We start from the raw sequence: 18,043 nt of genomic DNA on the forward strand, positions 1-18,043 counted from the left end.
CTCCAAACTTCAGAGGTGTTTGCTTCTAGGGTTTTGGTTTGAGCTCACAAACTTCTTTGTTGTTTACATTCCCTTGCCTGTATTATCAAATTGATAATGTGTACGCATTTCTTAACTTTAAGTACATAAGTAGTCCCATGGAGGCCCTACTCAATGGGACTAGCTGATGTTCATAGTTAAGTACAGACTTTGCTGGACCGTGGCCTATATAGTAACCCCACTCTTTAATTATTTCAGATTTTTGTTTAAAAAAATGATTATCTCTGATTTTCTGTGCTTGTAAAAAATAAATCTAGCGATAATATCATGACTGATTGGCTTTGAGGCACCCGTTCACTATAAGAAGAGGCTGGGAGGTCTTTTGGTTAACACAGTACTAGGAGTAGGCAAATCTGGGTTGTTGTCTGTGCTCTGTCACTGCTGTCCTGTGTGACCTTGGTTAAGTCACCTATCTGTACTGTACCATAGGTTCTCCACCTCTAAAATGCAGATAATAATGCTTACTTATTTTACAAAAGTGTTCTGAAGCACTCAGGAACTAGAGTAATGAACCTGTTCATAAATAAAACAAAAAATAAATACAAATACAGACAAGCATGATTATGTATTTCCTCCAAATGCAAAATTTCCTTTGAAATCATTGGGACTTCTGCATATGGAATTACTGCAGGATTGGGTGCAATATGTGACAATTATCATTAAAGACTGGTTAATCTACATTCAAATGTAATTGAATAAAGAAGAGGAAGTCAGTTATTAATTCATATTTAAATGAACTATGCTGACATTCTTTTAATCAGTTGTATCCTATGATGGTCACAAACTATTTTTTTTCTAAATTCCAAGATTCGAGGAGACAAAAATCTAGATTTTTTTTAAAATTTCAAGGTATTATTTAAAATGATTTCTGATAGAGATTTGAAAAAGAATGCATTACAGGTAAAATGTCTGTGCATGGATCACTAGCCCTGTACTTGAGAAGAGATGTAAATGTAAAATTAATTCTCTCCTGCTCCCTCATTTCCCCCTAAGGTGAGAGAGAACCTGTATTAAAGATACAACAGCACTTTTTCCTGATTCCACCACAGAATTTTATTGCACTGTGCTTGAGAGAAAGCTATTTTGGGCCAATGTGTGTCTTAGTGGCTTTAAGGAATACAATGAAGGAATAAAGGTTACTAGATTCCTCGCCCTCTTGTCCTATAAGTAGAAGCAGCAGGGGTGGTCCTCAAGGCATCGTCCTCATTGCCAGATGTTCTAGTCCAAGCTGCATTAGTGGAAACACTGTGGAAACACCTTCAATGTACATTTTAAAAAGTGCCACCTACAAAAGAGTAATATGTACAAAAAAATAAAACCAGTTGGTTATTAAAACAAGCACTGTCGACCTTTTCATACATGATCCTCTTGTTATCGCTAGCATATACCACCTTTGCTGAGGTGATTTCTGAAATTCTAAAAATCTTGTGAACTGTTAACACTTTCTGTATCAATCCCATAGTACCATTAATGATACTCTTTTGTTTTCTTGGAAGGTAATTCTTCCTTATTTCATTTGAACAATTTATTCTGCATTGTTAGTGCTACACTAATTGGACATTAAGGCTAATTGAACATTTCCTATTCTAGTTGGTGTTTTCATATTTGTTTTCTAGTAGTGTAGAATAATGAATGTATGTAATGCCTAATCCATTAATTGTAACAGAGAAATAGACTGCATGTGAGAAGGATGCAGAAAAATAACATTACTCATAATCTCTTTCCAGCTGGATCCTGATGCTAGTGTTGTTCTCAAAGAACTTCAGGTGAAACTCAGTAGCGTACTGGATGAGCTCAGCATTGCCTATGGCGCAAGGTAATAAACGTACTTAAAGAATTTGTGCTACAGTGATGGCAACCATTAAAAACACTCCATTGTGCCTCAAACCAGGCAGATGTGCATAGCCAAAAGCCAATCTGTTGACTAGATTGGGTGAGTGTACATCTTTTCACATACAGCTTGCTCCAGTGTAGCAAGAGCCACTGCATGTATATGTGTGTGTCTCTGATTGGCTGGCTGTACGTTTTGGAAAATACAGCAGTATCCTCATCTCCAAAGGACACTAAAACTAGTGTGTGGGCATGAATGGGTTATAGTGACACAGCTGGAAACATTACTTTCTGCTTTTGGAAGATAAAAATGGCTCGATTTGTTCTTAACTAATACAATGTTCAACCTCTCTTTTACTGTGTGTGTGTTTTGATTCCCTGAGACTGACAGCTTTGTCCAGTGGCTTGCCCCACTCAGGTAGCCTGTCTGAATTGCCCCTTCTTCAAATGGTCACTGTGAAGCCCTCTTGAGTCATTTGCTCTGCCAGTGTCTGGTCCGCTGGAATCCGCTAGTGAGCCTTGCTCTTGAATCAGTGTGCATGCTGCTAGCTGAATGCGGCTTGCACTGTACCAGCAACATAGCTGAGTCTTGCTATCGGAAGCAAAAACCATAGGACTGTTTTTGCCTTTGCTTGAAAAGGAATATAAGAGAGAGTGATTGTTCAGGGAATCTGCAATGGTGGGAGGCAGGTGAAAGTTTTAGTTGCTCAGTAACATTTAATGCCATAGACATACAATCTGTGCAGACTGTTTTCCTTTTCGGTGTGTGGCTTCATTAACTATGGAAAAGGATGGTTTGAATAAATACAATTGAGGAAGAGTCATGGCTGCCTCAGATCATTAATAGGCTGACAACCCAAATAATAGGGAAAATTAAGTGACTTATTAAGAAGGGAAAATGTCAGCCAAGAATTAAATGGTGGATAATACCTGTACTAGTTCCCTATGGTCTCTTCTCTCCCTGTCTTAAAAGGTCACTGTTAACTAGATGAAGCCCTGTGTTTGACTTTTCCTAAAATTGGTATAATCTTCTGGGTGAAATAGTTTTTTAATTTAAAAAGAATATCTATCACTTTGTTAAGATAAGAATGAGTGGTCATAGGGGCCTATATTTTTCACTCTTCCGTAGAAAAGCCATCCAAATTAGCACAAGTCATCCAACAGCCCTCATTCCCATTGCCAAAGTTGGTCAAAATGTCCCCAGTTTGGCTTTGTGCATTTCTCATGTGCTTTCTTCTCCCTTAAATTGGTCCATAATTTGTGCCTGTGACACCCTCTAACCAAAAATCAACACAAGGGCACCCTGATAGCTTCATAGCCTTACTCTGAAGAAAACCAAGAAAGACTTCTCTAGGAGGCCTTCTGCCACCTCTGAGTCTTATCTCATTCTTTTAGAGGCTGCCCACATGGCCATGCTGAGCTAATAAGTGTGGCAGCAGTTTGCTCAGGATGGAGTTGTCTATAGCACCAAGCAGAGAATGTTGCCTCAACTAATTGTGGTTGAACAAGATGCAGCAGTTTGGGTACTGGCAACCAGAAGAATTCTGAGGATGAACTGGAAAAGTAACTGTGCCATGCATTGGTTTTGGGGGCTCCCCTTTATTCATTTCAAAGTTGGTTTCTGAGTAGATGTCACTGGAAAAGCCTTCTGTCTTCTTGGCAATCAGATGTGTTCATGTGGTTTTTTGTGTTAGGTTTTTGTGGTGAAGCACAGTAGCTGTGAGTTTTCAGTCTGTTTTCACTTAGCTTGTTTGTTCTTTTACTAATTGTTTTTTGGTAGATTCTTTAGCCACAGGCTTATCTATTCAATTTGTCTATGAATGCATTTAGAATTGATTATCATATTTATTGCCCTTGTGGTACTTGTGGTACTTTTACTTCTCAGAGGCTGACTCTGAATACTCAGTTTTGCACTGCTTAAATGTACCAATTGATGTCCCCACTATGGCCATACTGCCCCTGTGTCACTCCTAGATTTTCTGTCAGGCAGATGCTGCTATATTGGAAGAAAATTGAACTTCTAGAAAAACAAGAAATGAACTAAATCAGTAAACTCACTTTGTGGGGAATTGAGAACAACTTCCATTCCCACACTTGTAAACAGAACTAGTTTATAGAGACCTATCAGTCCCGCATCTCCTCTAGTTTTTCAGCTGTGTGGAAGTCAATTCTTCAGAATAGAAAATCTGTTCCCACTTTTGAATTTAAAATGCCAAACATTCCCATAAAATGCATTCGGCATAGAGGTTATGAAGCAGTCCAAATATTTTACTCTCTTAACTAGGTACAAAGTAGTAAACAAAACTTTGCTGTGTTGGCACATGAGTCATGACAAGAAAAAGTCCAGTTTAGCCAGCTAGGACAAATTGGTAGAAGTCTTGTTATTTTCTATCAGAGGATATTGACACCAAATTAATATAAAATTTACCAAAAAGAGAGAATATTTGACAACACCCCCTTTAAAAATACACGTAAATAGAATTTGTCTTTAATCCCCTCGTACCAAAACTAAAAGCAGGAATAATTGTGGTGGCTAACACTGATGTCAATCTTAACAGCCAGTCATACCTCAGTAAAGTCTCTGATTCACCTTCTTATTGTGTAATTCCTATCAGAAAATAGTTACTAGGACTCCTGTAGGGATAGGGACAATGTAAAAGGAAAACAAAACACAAATGTCAATGGTAAGTATATTATTTGGCCTTATACCAACTATAACTCTTCAGAAATAGTTATTTTCAGTTTCTAAAGCATACAATGCCTTAAGCATGTGGGCTTCATATCTACTCACAAATTATTTTGTGTTCATCGATGAAGTTGATGGAGCAGAATCTAAATAGTCATCTTCTGTCGTATAATTCCTCCACTCTCTTTTTTCTCTTTAGTTTCCAGCTTGTTATTGAGGAGTGTGTGAGACAAATGAGCTTTGAGCTAAATCAGATGAGAGGAAATGGAAACGTATCGGCCAATAAGAACAATGCAGCTATTGATGCTGAGATTGTGCTGCGACCTCTCATGGATTTTCTGGACAAAATGTAAGTATGGAGTAAAAAGGAGTAATTTTAAATTGCTGGATGCCAAGGAATTTTATTTTAAAAATTACTAAAAATATTAGGTCCTGTTTGGCATATCATGGATAGCTAAAAAGTTGATAGTTGGGCAAAGTAAGCAATCTAAATTTTATGAAATCAGTTACTTATAAAAAGCCATTTAAGGAGCTATTTTAAATCAGGACAATTGACCTATATTAAGAATCTTAATCCATTGAAATCCCACAATTTCTTTGTTTACCAGTGTTTACTCCCTGTCTCCTTTCCAGGAATACATAGTCTAACCCAGGGGTCGGCAACCTTCGGCACGTGGCCCATCAGGGTAATCTGCTGGCGGGGCACAAGACTTTTTATTTACGTTGACTATCTGCAGGCACGGCTCCCAGTGGCCATAGTTCACCGTTCCTGGCCAATGGGAGCGGTGGGGAGCGGTGGCCAGCATGTCCCTGTGGCCTGCGCCGCTTCCCACAGCTCCCATTGGCCGGGAACGGTGAAATGCGGCCACTGGGAGATGCAGGGGGCCGTGCCTGCAGACGGTCAACGTAAACAAAATGTCTTGCGACCCGCCAGTGGATTACCCTGATGGGCCGTGTGCCGAAGGTTGCCAACCCCGGTCTAACCATTTGGTGATTAACAGGAGAATCTGTTTCTCCTAAATTACAACGGCATTTCCATGTCTCAACAAAATTATTACAAGATTTTTTAATTCTAATCCCTTGGTAATGTTTTAGTTAACTTTCTCTCACCAATCCATGCTGAAGTATTGGGGAGGTTTTTCCTGGGTTGGTTTCCTCTTGAGTCTTCTCCGTTCTTTTTTCATCTATCAGAGGGGTAGCCATGTTAGTCTGGATCTGTAAAAGCAGCAAAGAATCCTTGCTGCTTTTTTCATCTGTCAGTAGTCGCTTGCTTGTACAGATGGGCAGGATGTGTTGTGGAGGGCATGCTGTTTAAGCATGATAGCTGGGTGAGGGAAGTGGGATGGCAGGGCTCACTTCAGAGTTTTTTAATATCCTTCTTCTTGTTTCCAGGGAATTTTATGAAAACACACCTCTTTCAGACTTGCATAGATTCAAAGTTGGTTGCTCTCATTCTTACACTGGCTCCATGCCCTGGGGGTTGGCTTAGGTGACACCTTCAGCTCCTGAACATGCAGTCTGCCTAATGAACATGCAACACTATAATTGCCTTTGGTTTGGTTTGGTTTTTTGTGAGGAGAAAGCATCAGATAATTTTTAACATTAATTTTAACTGTTTTTTTTATTTAGTCCATTATGTGAGATAGTCATTCAATTTTATTGGCATTTGACAGGAAATGAAATTCTGATTTCAGAAATTCTGTACACTTCTTTTCATTATAGTTAAAATTGAGTGTACTTAAGTTTAAATTTAAACTTAAAAGCTTTTAGTTCTCAAACCAGTCTTTTCAAGATTCAGGAATTCTTATTGTATTTAGTCTAAATAGTAATTAAAGAAGTTGTTTATTCTTCATAACAATTTTTGGAGAGATGATAATTCTTGTCTTCCTGAATTGGTTAAGGGAGGAGTTTGATCATGCAATTTAATTAATTCCCCATTATTAGAAATATTCTATACTGAAATGGCTTTTTGTATTAGTAATTAGTTTAGCAAGGTCCTTAGATTTCAGGTTGGCATATAAAGCATTTTACCATTGACAATGATATTAGGAATTATATTAGGAGTTTTGCATTTAACTAGCATAGTTGAAAGTCTGTCATTTCAACATTTAAGTGTTTGTCATTTCAACGTTTAAGAAAAGTTTAAAACATTTCCAACTACACACATTTTTCTCTAAAGTTTTAAGGACACAAGCAGAGGTTTTTCATTTGAAAAAACGGAGTATAGGCTACTTTACCATCTAGATCTATTGCTCTGAAACACAATTCCCTACATTCCTTTTCACAAACAGGCCTTTTCCTAAGACATGAATCTTTTACATAGTTTGTTTTCTTGATGTGAGGATTTGTACCAAACTGGTATTTTATATAATGGGAGGTGTCCTGGTTTAGATAAGACACTTTTGCTGAACTGGCATGTCAATCTTTAATATGTGCTCATGGTTAATGCCTGGCTTTGAGGGTAATAATTGTGAAATATTGCTCAACAGATGGAAAGGTTTTCTGGTGTTATGACTGTAATGCTCAAAGGCAAAGGCTAATTCACAGGATTAATTGATAATTGACTTTTTTCTTTGAGTGATAGTCCCCACTGTATTCCACTGTGGGGTACATATGCGCACCATGTGCCTGCAGCCAGAGATTTTGAAAGTAGTGGATGCTGGTCTGCGCATGCATCCTGGCTCATCTTGTGCCTCTGACCGAGGGAATAAAGAGTGGGGCAGATCGACCGTCTATTCCAGTTCCTTCTCACCACCACATGGTCCTGGTTGCAACCTTCAGTGTCTGCAGCTTGGGCTCTGTCCTACAAAATAAGAATTATCTAGTTTGTAAGCAGTTTTAACAGTTAGAATTTTATAGTTCTTCAGTGTTTAGATTATTCTCCTGAGGGCACCCGTCCCCATACAACCCATTCAGGGACCAGACTATGCCGAACTCTGGGCTTCAAACTCTATGCTTCCTATGTGCAGTCCTTCTTAATCATCAACAACCACCAGTGCTGCCTGTACTGCCTTGGGGAAGCTCACAACACAGTGAGGTTCAATATCTGCCAATCATTCCCCAGCTGTGCATGAGAAGGGTGGGAACTTCATCTCTGCAAATACCTCATGGAGAAAGCCATGAGACCCCAATCAGACCCAAGCCAGGGAACATCCCCATACATCATCCTAATTCAGCAAGGAGTGTGCTCCTGTGGCAAGCTCCAACTGTGGTGCGGGAGAATCTACCCCTCAGAGGCGGGATCTCCTCAGGAGCCAGGAAGCACTCTCATTAGCATGTGACTAAGTCGTTTTCTAAATCCACTTCAAAGAAGTCTGATTCATCTCTAAGTAAGCCCATCACCTTGGCCCATGAGGGCTTAGTAGTCCTAGGTCCCAGAGGCATTATGAGAAAGCCCATAAGCATTGGGCTGCATCAGTACCAGACCGCATTCCTTTGGCACGATCACCCTTGGCACCTCCAGAACCCTGGGATCCATTGGCACCAATGAAATCTGATCACTGTTAACTTTGGGCATCTCCCTCACAAGAGTATTCTCAAACAAGAGTTGAACTACTTGTTGCAATGAGGAGCAATAGAACACGTCCTTCCTCAATACCAAGGGAGAGGGCTTTACTCAACTTACTTCCTAGTACCTAAAAAGAAGGGCAGTTGGAGACCATTCCTGACTTCTGCCAGCTCAACCACTTCATTCCCAAACTCAGTTTTCACATGGTCACGTTAGCCTCTATAATCCATCTTTAGAAAAGGGCACGTGGCTCATGGCTCTCAATATGAAGGATGCCTACTTTAACATAGACATTCATCCCGCTCACAGACGATTCCTTGGCTTCATGGTGGGCGCCGAACATTTTCAGTAGAGTACTCCCCTTCAGAATAGAGAGTCTTTACCAAGATATTCTCATTAGCAGCAGCCCATGTCAGATGTTGTGGGCTCATTGTCTTTCCCTATCTCAATGACTGGCTCCTTGTTGCCAAATCCCACCAACATGCCTATGCATCAACTTCCATGATGCTACACCTTCTCTCCTCACTGGAAGTCAGTGTAAATGCCAAAATATCTGTTCTCACCCCTCCCTCCCAATATTCTCTGGACTTCATCAGGGCAACCTTGAATTCTATCACTGCAAGAGTGTACCTGCCCAAGGACAGATTCCAGAACATGAACAATATCATAGCTTGCATCACAAGCAACCCTCAAGTACTGTTCAAGACATGTCTGTTTCTCCTAGGTCATATGGCCTCATGTACCTATGCCAACCTTTACATGTGGCTGGAGTCAGTATACTCCCCAAACCACCATTACATGAACCCCATGGTACAGTAGTGTCTTCCCTGCTATGGTGGACAAATCCTCATCAGGTATGCATGGGCATCCCCTTTTCTCTCCAACCCTCTCTCGACAGGACCATTATTACAGATACATCCCTATTAGGTTGGGGAGCCCACATTAACAGCCCCACAGCACAAAGTTCCTGGATATCTTGAGGGTCCAGAATGCACGTCAATATCCTGGAGTTCTGAGCAGTTTGGAAGGTATGTGAGTCCTTTCTTCCCTTCATCCACACTCACTGTGTCCTTATAACATCAGACAACATTACAACTACTATATCTTCTACACCAACAAGCAGGGAAGAGCGAGATCTGCCTCCTTGTGTGCAGGAGTCAGCCTCTGGAACTGGTGTATCAGCAATCAAATCATTCTATCAGCAGTCTACCTTCTGGGAAAGCAAAATGTGCTTGCAGACTCCCTCAGCACACATTTTTCAGTCAACCACAGTGGGAGCTCAGGTACTGGACAATATTTTCACTCTATGGGGGAACCCCAACCAGGGATCTGTTTACTTCTCATGCAAACAGAAATGCACCACATACTGCTCCAGAACAACCCTAGGTCATCAGTCCCAGGGTGATGCTCTGCCTCCTCCTTAGTTGGACCAGCTCAACTATGCCTTCCCTCTGCTACTGCTCCTGCAACAAGTTCTATGCAAAATCTGTCAGGACAGAGCACGGGTCATCCTGAATACCCCCTTCTGGGCCAGACAGTTTGTTTCCCAACCTTCTACATGGGCATCCTGACCACCCGTCATCATCCCAACATTTGCCAAGCTCCTGACCCTGTGCAACAGCAAGATCAAGCACCCTGATCTGCATCCACTCCATCTCAGAGCTTGGTATTTTGATGGGCATCATCCTTAGAATGTTCATGCTCCATAACCGTACAAGACACATCCTCTTTAATAGTAGAAAGGACTCTACTAGATGTTACCTAGCTAAATGGAAGCACTTTTGTTCCTGGGCACACAAAAGAGGCATTCTCCAAGAAACTACAGATATTCCTCTCATCTTGGTCTATATTTTTTCTTTAAAGACATCAGGCTGTATTCCAATACCCACCTTCCTTCCCTTCTGCTTCAGATCTTATCTGATTTGCAGTAGAGAAGGAATTGGAGAGGCGGTCAGTCCACTCTGCCCTTTATTCCCTCAGGAAGTGACATGAGGTGAGCCAGGATGCATGCATGGATTAATGAACACTACTTTCAAATTCTCAGGCTCAGGGCATATTGTGCACATGCATAACCCACAGTGGATTACAGTTAGGGTTCACACACTCAAAGAACCTCCTGTTACAGGAAGTAACCGCCTTTGTCTTTCTTTCTCTGGGACATAATTTTACACTGTTGTTGCTTCTAAAGGTAACATCTTATGGGCTATGTTTTCAGAGATTCTGAGCACTCTCAACTCCCATGAAAGTCAATTGCAGTATCTCAGCACCTCTGAAAGTCAGTCCCTTTGTATGCTCTTCTGTTTTCCTTTTCAGAAAGTTGAGAGATTTTTACTCGCTGCTTTGTACTTTGAAAATATAATTTACATGAGCATGTTTCCTGCTTGGGGAGTGTGAGTGATTTAAGTGGATTCCCAGAACGCCAAAACTAATAGACCCCAATTGAGTTTTTGGTGAATATTTCTTCCCAGAAGCTTACTTCTTGGACAGGGTCCAAGAAATAATGACTTGTTTTTCCACTGAGATTGCAGGCCCATGTTAGGGAAGCAGGAAGTGCATCTGAAGAAGGTGAAGACAATCTAAAAGGGCCCAAAAAGGAACTGCAAGGAGGGGAGAAGGAAATAGAAAGAGTGTTTTGTTTGCTTTCTGTAGGTTCCATGTCATATATTAAATACACCATAGAGCACTGAGGAAAATCTGGGAGAAATCTGTATACTCTGTTTATTTGGTTCTTTCTCAGTTGGCACTGGAGCTCAGTGTAACTGGCAGTGTGGAAAGTGCCCATTCTTTTCCCTTAATTTACTCGTCGGAGCTGACTGTTTTTGCAACACTGGCAGCTGCAGAAGCCAGATTCCTAACCCTCTGAGAAGGCTTTCCAGCAGCTGTATCTATAGGTCAACCTTTCATTTCTAACCATCTATCTGGTCCTGTGTGTAAAGCCGCTGGAAGCACAGACTTTCTTAGTCTTAATTTCCTTTGACATGAGGAACATGATTCTCTTATAAGTCTGTAAGAAGACAAAGGCCAAAAATCTTCACAAACATACATGATCTGTCCTTGAATGGTAAGAATGGAATGCCCCCCATTTGATTCACTCTTCTATTGCATCAAACCACAAATCAATATATACTGAAGTTACCTAACACACCTTCCTTGAAATATAAACAAATACAAATTTAATTTGTTAAAAGAGGTTTTAAATACCTGCCAAAGAGACACCACCATTTTTGTAGAATTTAGATGTATATTTAATTGTAAATGTAATCCAAACAAACATGTATACAAAACAAGGAACTGAGATAAAAATGCTTCTAAGGAGTATCACCTGCCTTGCAAATGTATGTGATTTCTGCTGTGATTATTTCTCTATTACTATCACTTTTCATATGCATACCTATAATAGATAGTAGAAAGATTAACTGGTACATGTACATACCTATAATGTGATTTGTACATCCTCTCTGTTATATGCTCAGTTACATGAACAAAACTTACATAATACTGTAAGACTCCCCACATACCTATTTACAAATTGCAGTTTTTTAAAAGAATAAACAGAAGATTTTCTCATTTGTGTGCACTGCAGGAAAAGGTGCTTAATTCCACATATAGCATGTTTCATGAATACCCTCTTAGATCCTAATAAACCTGTGATGGGGAAGCAGTCCTCCAAACACTTATTATGGAGCCTATTCTTACTACTCAGTAGTCCCACTGACTTCAGAAGAAATGTGTATGCATAACTGTAAGTGTTTCAAGGCGTCTGCCCTAAATTTGTGTCTGATATCACAAGCAGTTTCAACTGCACAGATGCAACATAGGACAACAAAGGAGCTTTCTCTTTTTAAGCAGAAGCTAATTTCACAATAACCCTTTAAGTTTTAGTTTTTTAACTATACCAATCATTTGAGCATAACTTTACAGTTCAACCATTATGTTTCATTTTCAATAAATATGGTGCTGTTGGCTACATTACATTAAGCAGAGCATGGCAAAAGGGTTGCTGGATGTTTACATGGAATGTTTGTTCCTAATCTAGAAGACAAGATTTGAAATGTTCTAAAATCCATATGAATAATGCTGTGAAATAACACTGATGTCTAAACGGCATTATTGGTGTAGTGGTTCAGAGAAACTCTAACACAAGGTAGCCGTTAATCTGAGTTTATGTTAATTCAGAGCCTTTGATGTTTTAATGCTAGATTTGGAGACCAGCCTGTGCTTTACTTTATTCCAGTTTAAGTCTCTCTGCAAAAATCTGTGAGAAGACAGTTCTGAAACGGGTTTTGAAAGAGCTGTGGAAATCAGTCCTGAACAAAATAGAAAAACAAATTGTGCTTCCACCATTGACAGACCAAACCGTAAGTGTCCAAGCCATGATTCACACACATTTAAAACATTTGCAATAATCACATCTGGTAGCAGTTTTTTAAAACATCCTTCCAGAAAATTGCCCCCAAAGAGGAACTTGGTCACTACATGCAGCTTCCTGGGCACTTTTTCAGCAGAAAAGCTGGAGCAGATCTTTAGTAGCTGGTTTGCAAGTCCTCGCTATTGGGTGTCCTGCCTGCCCATCCTAGACTGGGGCATTCTCACAGTCCATTTCATCAAGGTGGGGTGCAATGTAAAAGGCAGGATCGCTTTCATAGAGCATGTTTTTAAATGTTATTGTGATGGCTTTATTGCTTGTGGTGAAAATTAATAGCCAGATGATGGCTCGCCCTTTGCAGGTGTGCAAGGACAAGAGAGAACACAAGCAACCAGCCACAGTGGGCATTCAATCACTGTACTATTTCAGCACAGATGCTAGCCTTCCTAGGAGGCTAAGGGGTAGAGATACAGAGTGAGAGCAGGCAGGGTCATGGCCTTGTATGCCCTTCCCCAAAAGCCTCCTTCTATATGACACCTCATCACCAACCCAAAATGCAGCCACTTCCCAGCCGGTGACTCAAAGCCAGTCTGGCTCTAGATTTGTTAACCAGACATAGAGAGGTTCTCTTTGGCGGCAGAGGAGGGGTTGCATTACCAGGATGACAGGAAGCAGGGAACATGGTACAGCTGGAGGAGGTTGTTGTGCTATCCAAGGCAGTAGCGAAGGTAGCCTGATATGATCCTCAAATGGGGATGCCATCTGGGGATACTGTACTTACAGTAGGGGGTTTGTCAAATTCTGGATATACCTTTATGAGAGAGCAGTAAAACAATGACCTCAGACTGGTGTGATTTTTTGGGGGGGAGGAGAGGTAGTGTAATATAGAAATATTATTGTTGTTTGGTTGGGGGGCGGTGTTTGTGTGTGTGTGTGTGTGTGAGGGTTAATCTTGCATTTAATGAGTCTGCTGTCTTTTGTTACAAGTTGATTATTATATTGTTACAGTGTGTCCAGGGACGATGTTACTGTATGTATTGTTTTGTCATTAAAACGGCTAACAACACTGCAAGGGAGCCAAAAGTAAGAACTGAAGCAATTGCACTCACAGAGCTGCAGATGACATTTATAATATTTATTTGGTTTCAAAAATGTAAATTATATCTATTAGAACACTATACAGCAGGGACAAGCTCAAATCCTAATGAAAAATTCTCTTGAATAAATTTAACCTTTTCTCTTGCATAGCTAGTAAATATAACAAAGTCCAAATCTCGCATTGATGATATAATTAATTACCACTTTCCAATAGCAACAATTAATATTGTGACATACTATAGACAAATCAAAGAAGGGGTTTGTATGTATGCAGTGAAAGTATTATTAAACAAGACTGCAGTTAAATAATACTGGACCGTAGAGCAGTCCACATCGTGGGTCTGTACAGACCCTGGAAACATCTCAGGTTGGGCAAATTGACATTTTCTGACAAAACTCGGTTACCTCAGAAAATCCTTGACCATATCTAATCACAAACTATATCAAGCCAACAAGAGCCTTGTCAATTTCATAGCTGCTTATTGTAACCCTGTAGTCAACTGGGAAACTGACAAAAATCATGTCACATTGCTGTTTGGTTAAGCTCTGGCGAAAGCTTAGAGTGAAAAGACCTGCCCGGTTCAGGCAGAAGCCAGGAAGGGAGGAGGTGGGGTAGAACCTGAGGACCCTCTTCCTTCTCATCTCCCACCCAATTGTCATGGGGCTTTTGGATGGCAGTTAGGGTCCAGTGAGAGTGTGCACCTTCTCCTTTCCAGGAACCAGATGAGTGTGGGGTCTTCACATTTATCATCTACTAGCCAGAGGCCAAAATGGACAGAGACAGACCTGGATAGAAGTCTAACTTCAGTGTCCTTCTAAACAGCAGGGTTGGATTGGGCTGGGCCCCAGAACCTCACTGGTTTGAAATACCCCTCACAAGCACCTTTAATATTGCCCCCTGACTAGTAGCTGTCTAGTATATTTTTCAAGCCTTGTTTAGCAGGTGCATAATAGAAGCAGAGAGATAAAATAGAGTATTTATGATCTGTAGTGGTCAAGGGAGGTAAAATTTAGTTACAAAAGAATACTGGACCAGTTTTTAAATATGATCACAGCACAACAGGTGTGTACAGTGCCTCGCCATCTGTTAATTTCCAAACGTGTAACGTCTATAAAGTGATACACAATATGATGGATAAGGTGCATAGCCACAGGCTGGTTTAATTTTTCGCCAATCTTATTTGTAATTAACCATATTTCAATCATTAATAGGATGCTTCAGGGAAGTCCCTTCCCTTTACATACACATAAATACCACTTCCCTTACCGAAAGGTACAAGCACAGATACGCTGAAACAGAACTTGTTTTACAATGTGCACAATTTTTCTCTTCCCATTCTGGCTGCTAATAAGCAGTGAGAGTTTAAGCTGAGTTTATAGATCTGAAAAGTAAAATGTCATTAGTAGGGAGACACAGAAACACAAAGACCAGTTTTGAAAATTGAGATCTTCTGGAAAGAAAGGAAAGATTGATGAAAAACTGTTCTATTGTCCCATGTAAGTTGAGCTGATTTCTGTCATTTGGCTTTCATGGAAGCCAGTCATCTAGAACCACTCCTTGTTAAGCTGCCAAAAACCACTGGTAATTACAGTTCTTGGGGTAATTGTGCTGCAACAAATGTTTACAGTGCATTATAGTAGGATTCTAGCAGATGGTTGTTTAACATAAAGGGGTAGCATAAGCCATTTGCATCTTGCCAGGATTTGATTATTACAAAATATTGTTTTGTCTACATATATGCTGTTCAAATATATTTCAACACAATGTTTCTGGTTCAATATAGGGATGCTTGGACTTTATCCAGCCCTCTTTACACAAGTGAATATTTCATAGAAGTCAATAGGAGTTGTGTTTCTCAGGTTCTGCAGGATTGGAACCACTTTCCTCCACACTGTACTGTATATTTCCAAATATTTTGCTTTGTCAACTCCATCAAAATATGACTTAATTGGAATTGAAGATTTTATTTAACTTTTGATCTGCAGAATACTGAAGATAACCAATGTGATAAAGGGCTTTTCTAAAAAAAAAAAATGGGCAGCCATTTAACAATAGTAATGGTGTTGAGATAAAAAGCAAAAGCTCTGTAGTGATGTTGAAAATTCTGTATCTTCAGTTTCAATTTTGTTTATTTATAGGGGCCCCAGATGATATTTAGTGCCGCTAAAGATCTTGGACAATTGTCGAAGCTGAAGGTAATGTAGGTTAAAATAAATCTACCTATGTCCTACTGTAAGGAAAAAGTGGATAAATTGTATGCCTACCCTCTTCTCCTCTCTCGTGCTTACTGTCATAACAGGCCCATTGAAGTCAATGGGACAGCTTGTGTGAGTAACTGCTCAGCAAAATGAGTAATGGTTTCACAGTCTGTATCTGAATATGCACTGCACTGATCACTAGCTGCTGTCAGGAAAATATTCCTCTGATCTCCATATTGCACAAGTGACCAGGTGTAATATGGGTATTTTAAACCTTCTCCAGTGCAGCGTTGGCCTGAGGTTACAGGGCTACATGGATCTATTCCAGCATGGCAATTCGTACTGTGTGTTCCTGTGTATCATACCACAGATCTTCATTGTAACTGTCTATTATTAACATTAAATTATCCTACTCCGTGGTTTGCTGCAGAATTAGTCTTTAATAGAAATTGTGGACCATTACATCTGGCTTCGTCCTGGGACCAGCTTTAGGGAAAATAAAAATAGTACATGACCACTTGTAAATTTGTCCTGCTCATTGTCTACAAAAATATAATGGTATGTTCTGTGCTTACTTTCTTCTACATTAAAATTCTAGGTTTCAGAGTAGCAGCCGTGTTAGTCTGTATCCGCAAAAAGAACAGGAGTACTTGTGGCACCTTAAAGACTAACAAATTTATTGAAGCATGAGCTTTCGTGAGCTACAGCTCACTTCTTCGGATGCATAGAATGGAACACACAGACAGGAGATATTTATACATACAGAGAACATGAAAAGGTGGAAGTATGCATACCAACAGGCAGAGTCTAATCAATTGAGATGAGCTATCGTCAGCAGGAGGAAAAAAACTGTTTGAAGTGATAATTAAGATGGCCCATAGAAGGTGTGAGGAGAACTTAACATAGGGAAATAGATTCAATTAATGTAATGACCCAACCATTCCCAGTCTTTGTTTAGACCACAGGTAATTGTGTCTAGTTTGCATATTAATTCGAGTTCAGCAGTTTCTCTTTGGAGTCTGTTTTTGAAGTTTTTTTGTTGCAAAATTGCCACCTTCAAGTCTGTCACTGAGTGGTTAGAGAGGTTGAAGTGTTCTCCCACTGGTTTTTGAATGTTATGATTCCTGATGTCAGATTTGTGTCCATTTATTCTTTTGCGTAGAGACTGTCCAGTTTGGCCAATGTACATGGCAGAGGGGCATTGCTGGCACATGATGGCATATATCACGTTGGTAGATGTGCAGGTGTACGAGCCCCTGATGGCGTGCCTGATGTGATTAGGTCCTATGATGGTGTCACTGGAATGGATATGTGGACAGAGCTGGCATCGGGCTTTGTTGCAAGGATAGGTTCCTGGGTTAGTGTTTATGTTGTATGGTGTGCGGTTGCTGGTGAGTATTTGCTTCAGGTTGGGAGGCTGTCTATAAGCGAGGACTGGCCTGTCTCCCAAGATCTGTGAGAGTGAGGGATCATCTTTAAGGATAGGTTGTAAATCCTTGATGATGCGCTGGAGAGGTTTTAGTTGGGGGCTGTAGGTGATGGCTAGTGGCGTTCTGTTATTTTCTTTTTTAGGCCTGTCCTGTAGTAGGTGGCTTCTGGGTACTCTTCTGGCTCTGTCAATCTGTTTTTTCACTTCAGCAGGTGGGTATTGTAGTTTTAAGAATGCTTGATAGAGGTCTTGTAGATGTTTATCTCTGTCTGAGGGATTGGAGCAAATACGGTTGTATCTTAGAGCTTGGCTGTAGACAATGGATCGTGTGGTGTGACCGGGATGGAAGCTAGAGGCATGTAAGTAAGTATAGCGGTCAGTGGGTTTCCGGTATAGGGTGGTATTTATGTGACCATCGTTTATTAGCACAGTAGTGTCTAGGAAATGGACCGCTTGTGTGGATTGGTCTAGGCTGAGGTTGATGGTGGGATGGAAATTGTTAAAATCACGGTGGAATTCCTCGAGGGTTTCTTTTCCATGAGTCCAGATGATGAAGATGTCATCAATGTAGCGCAAGTAGAGTAGGGGCGTTAGGGAACAAGAGCTAAGGAAGCGTTGTTCTAAGTCAGCCATAAAGATGTTGGCATACTGAGGGGCCATGCGGGTACCCATAGCAGTGCCACTGACTTGAAGATATATATTGTCCCCAAATGTGAAATAGTTGTGGGTGAGGACAAAGTCACAAAGTTCAGCCACCAGGTTAGCCGTGATATTATCGGGGATACTGTTCCTGATGGCTTGTAGTCCATCTTTGTGTGGAATGTTAGTGTAGAGGGCTTCCACGTCCATAGTGGCTAAGTATGGCTGACTTAGAACAACGCTTCCTTA

General features: G+C 40.5%; 1 protein-coding gene across 2 annotated transcripts in view; it reads left to right on the forward strand.

Moving 5' to 3' along the window:
* Positions 1 to 18,043, forward strand: part of UNC13C (unc-13 homolog C) — a 408,349-nt gene that overhangs the window by 340,886 nt on the left and 49,420 nt on the right. For both annotated transcript variants that reach the window (XM_044979553.1, XM_044979552.1), the window contains 4 exons: positions 1,767 to 1,855; positions 4,755 to 4,904; positions 12,298 to 12,421; positions 15,667 to 15,723. In XM_044979553.1, the coding sequence (XP_044835488.1) occupies positions 1,767 to 1,855; positions 4,755 to 4,904; positions 12,298 to 12,421; positions 15,667 to 15,723 (420 nt within the window). The remainder of the gene's footprint in view (positions 1 to 1,766; positions 1,856 to 4,754; positions 4,905 to 12,297; positions 12,422 to 15,666; positions 15,724 to 18,043) is intronic.

Source organism: Mauremys mutica, chromosome 11, assembly GCF_020497125.1.
Source record: "Mauremys mutica isolate MM-2020 ecotype Southern chromosome 11, ASM2049712v1, whole genome shotgun sequence".
In the NCBI taxonomy this organism is placed as follows: Eukaryota; Metazoa; Chordata; order Testudines; family Geoemydidae; genus Mauremys; species Mauremys mutica.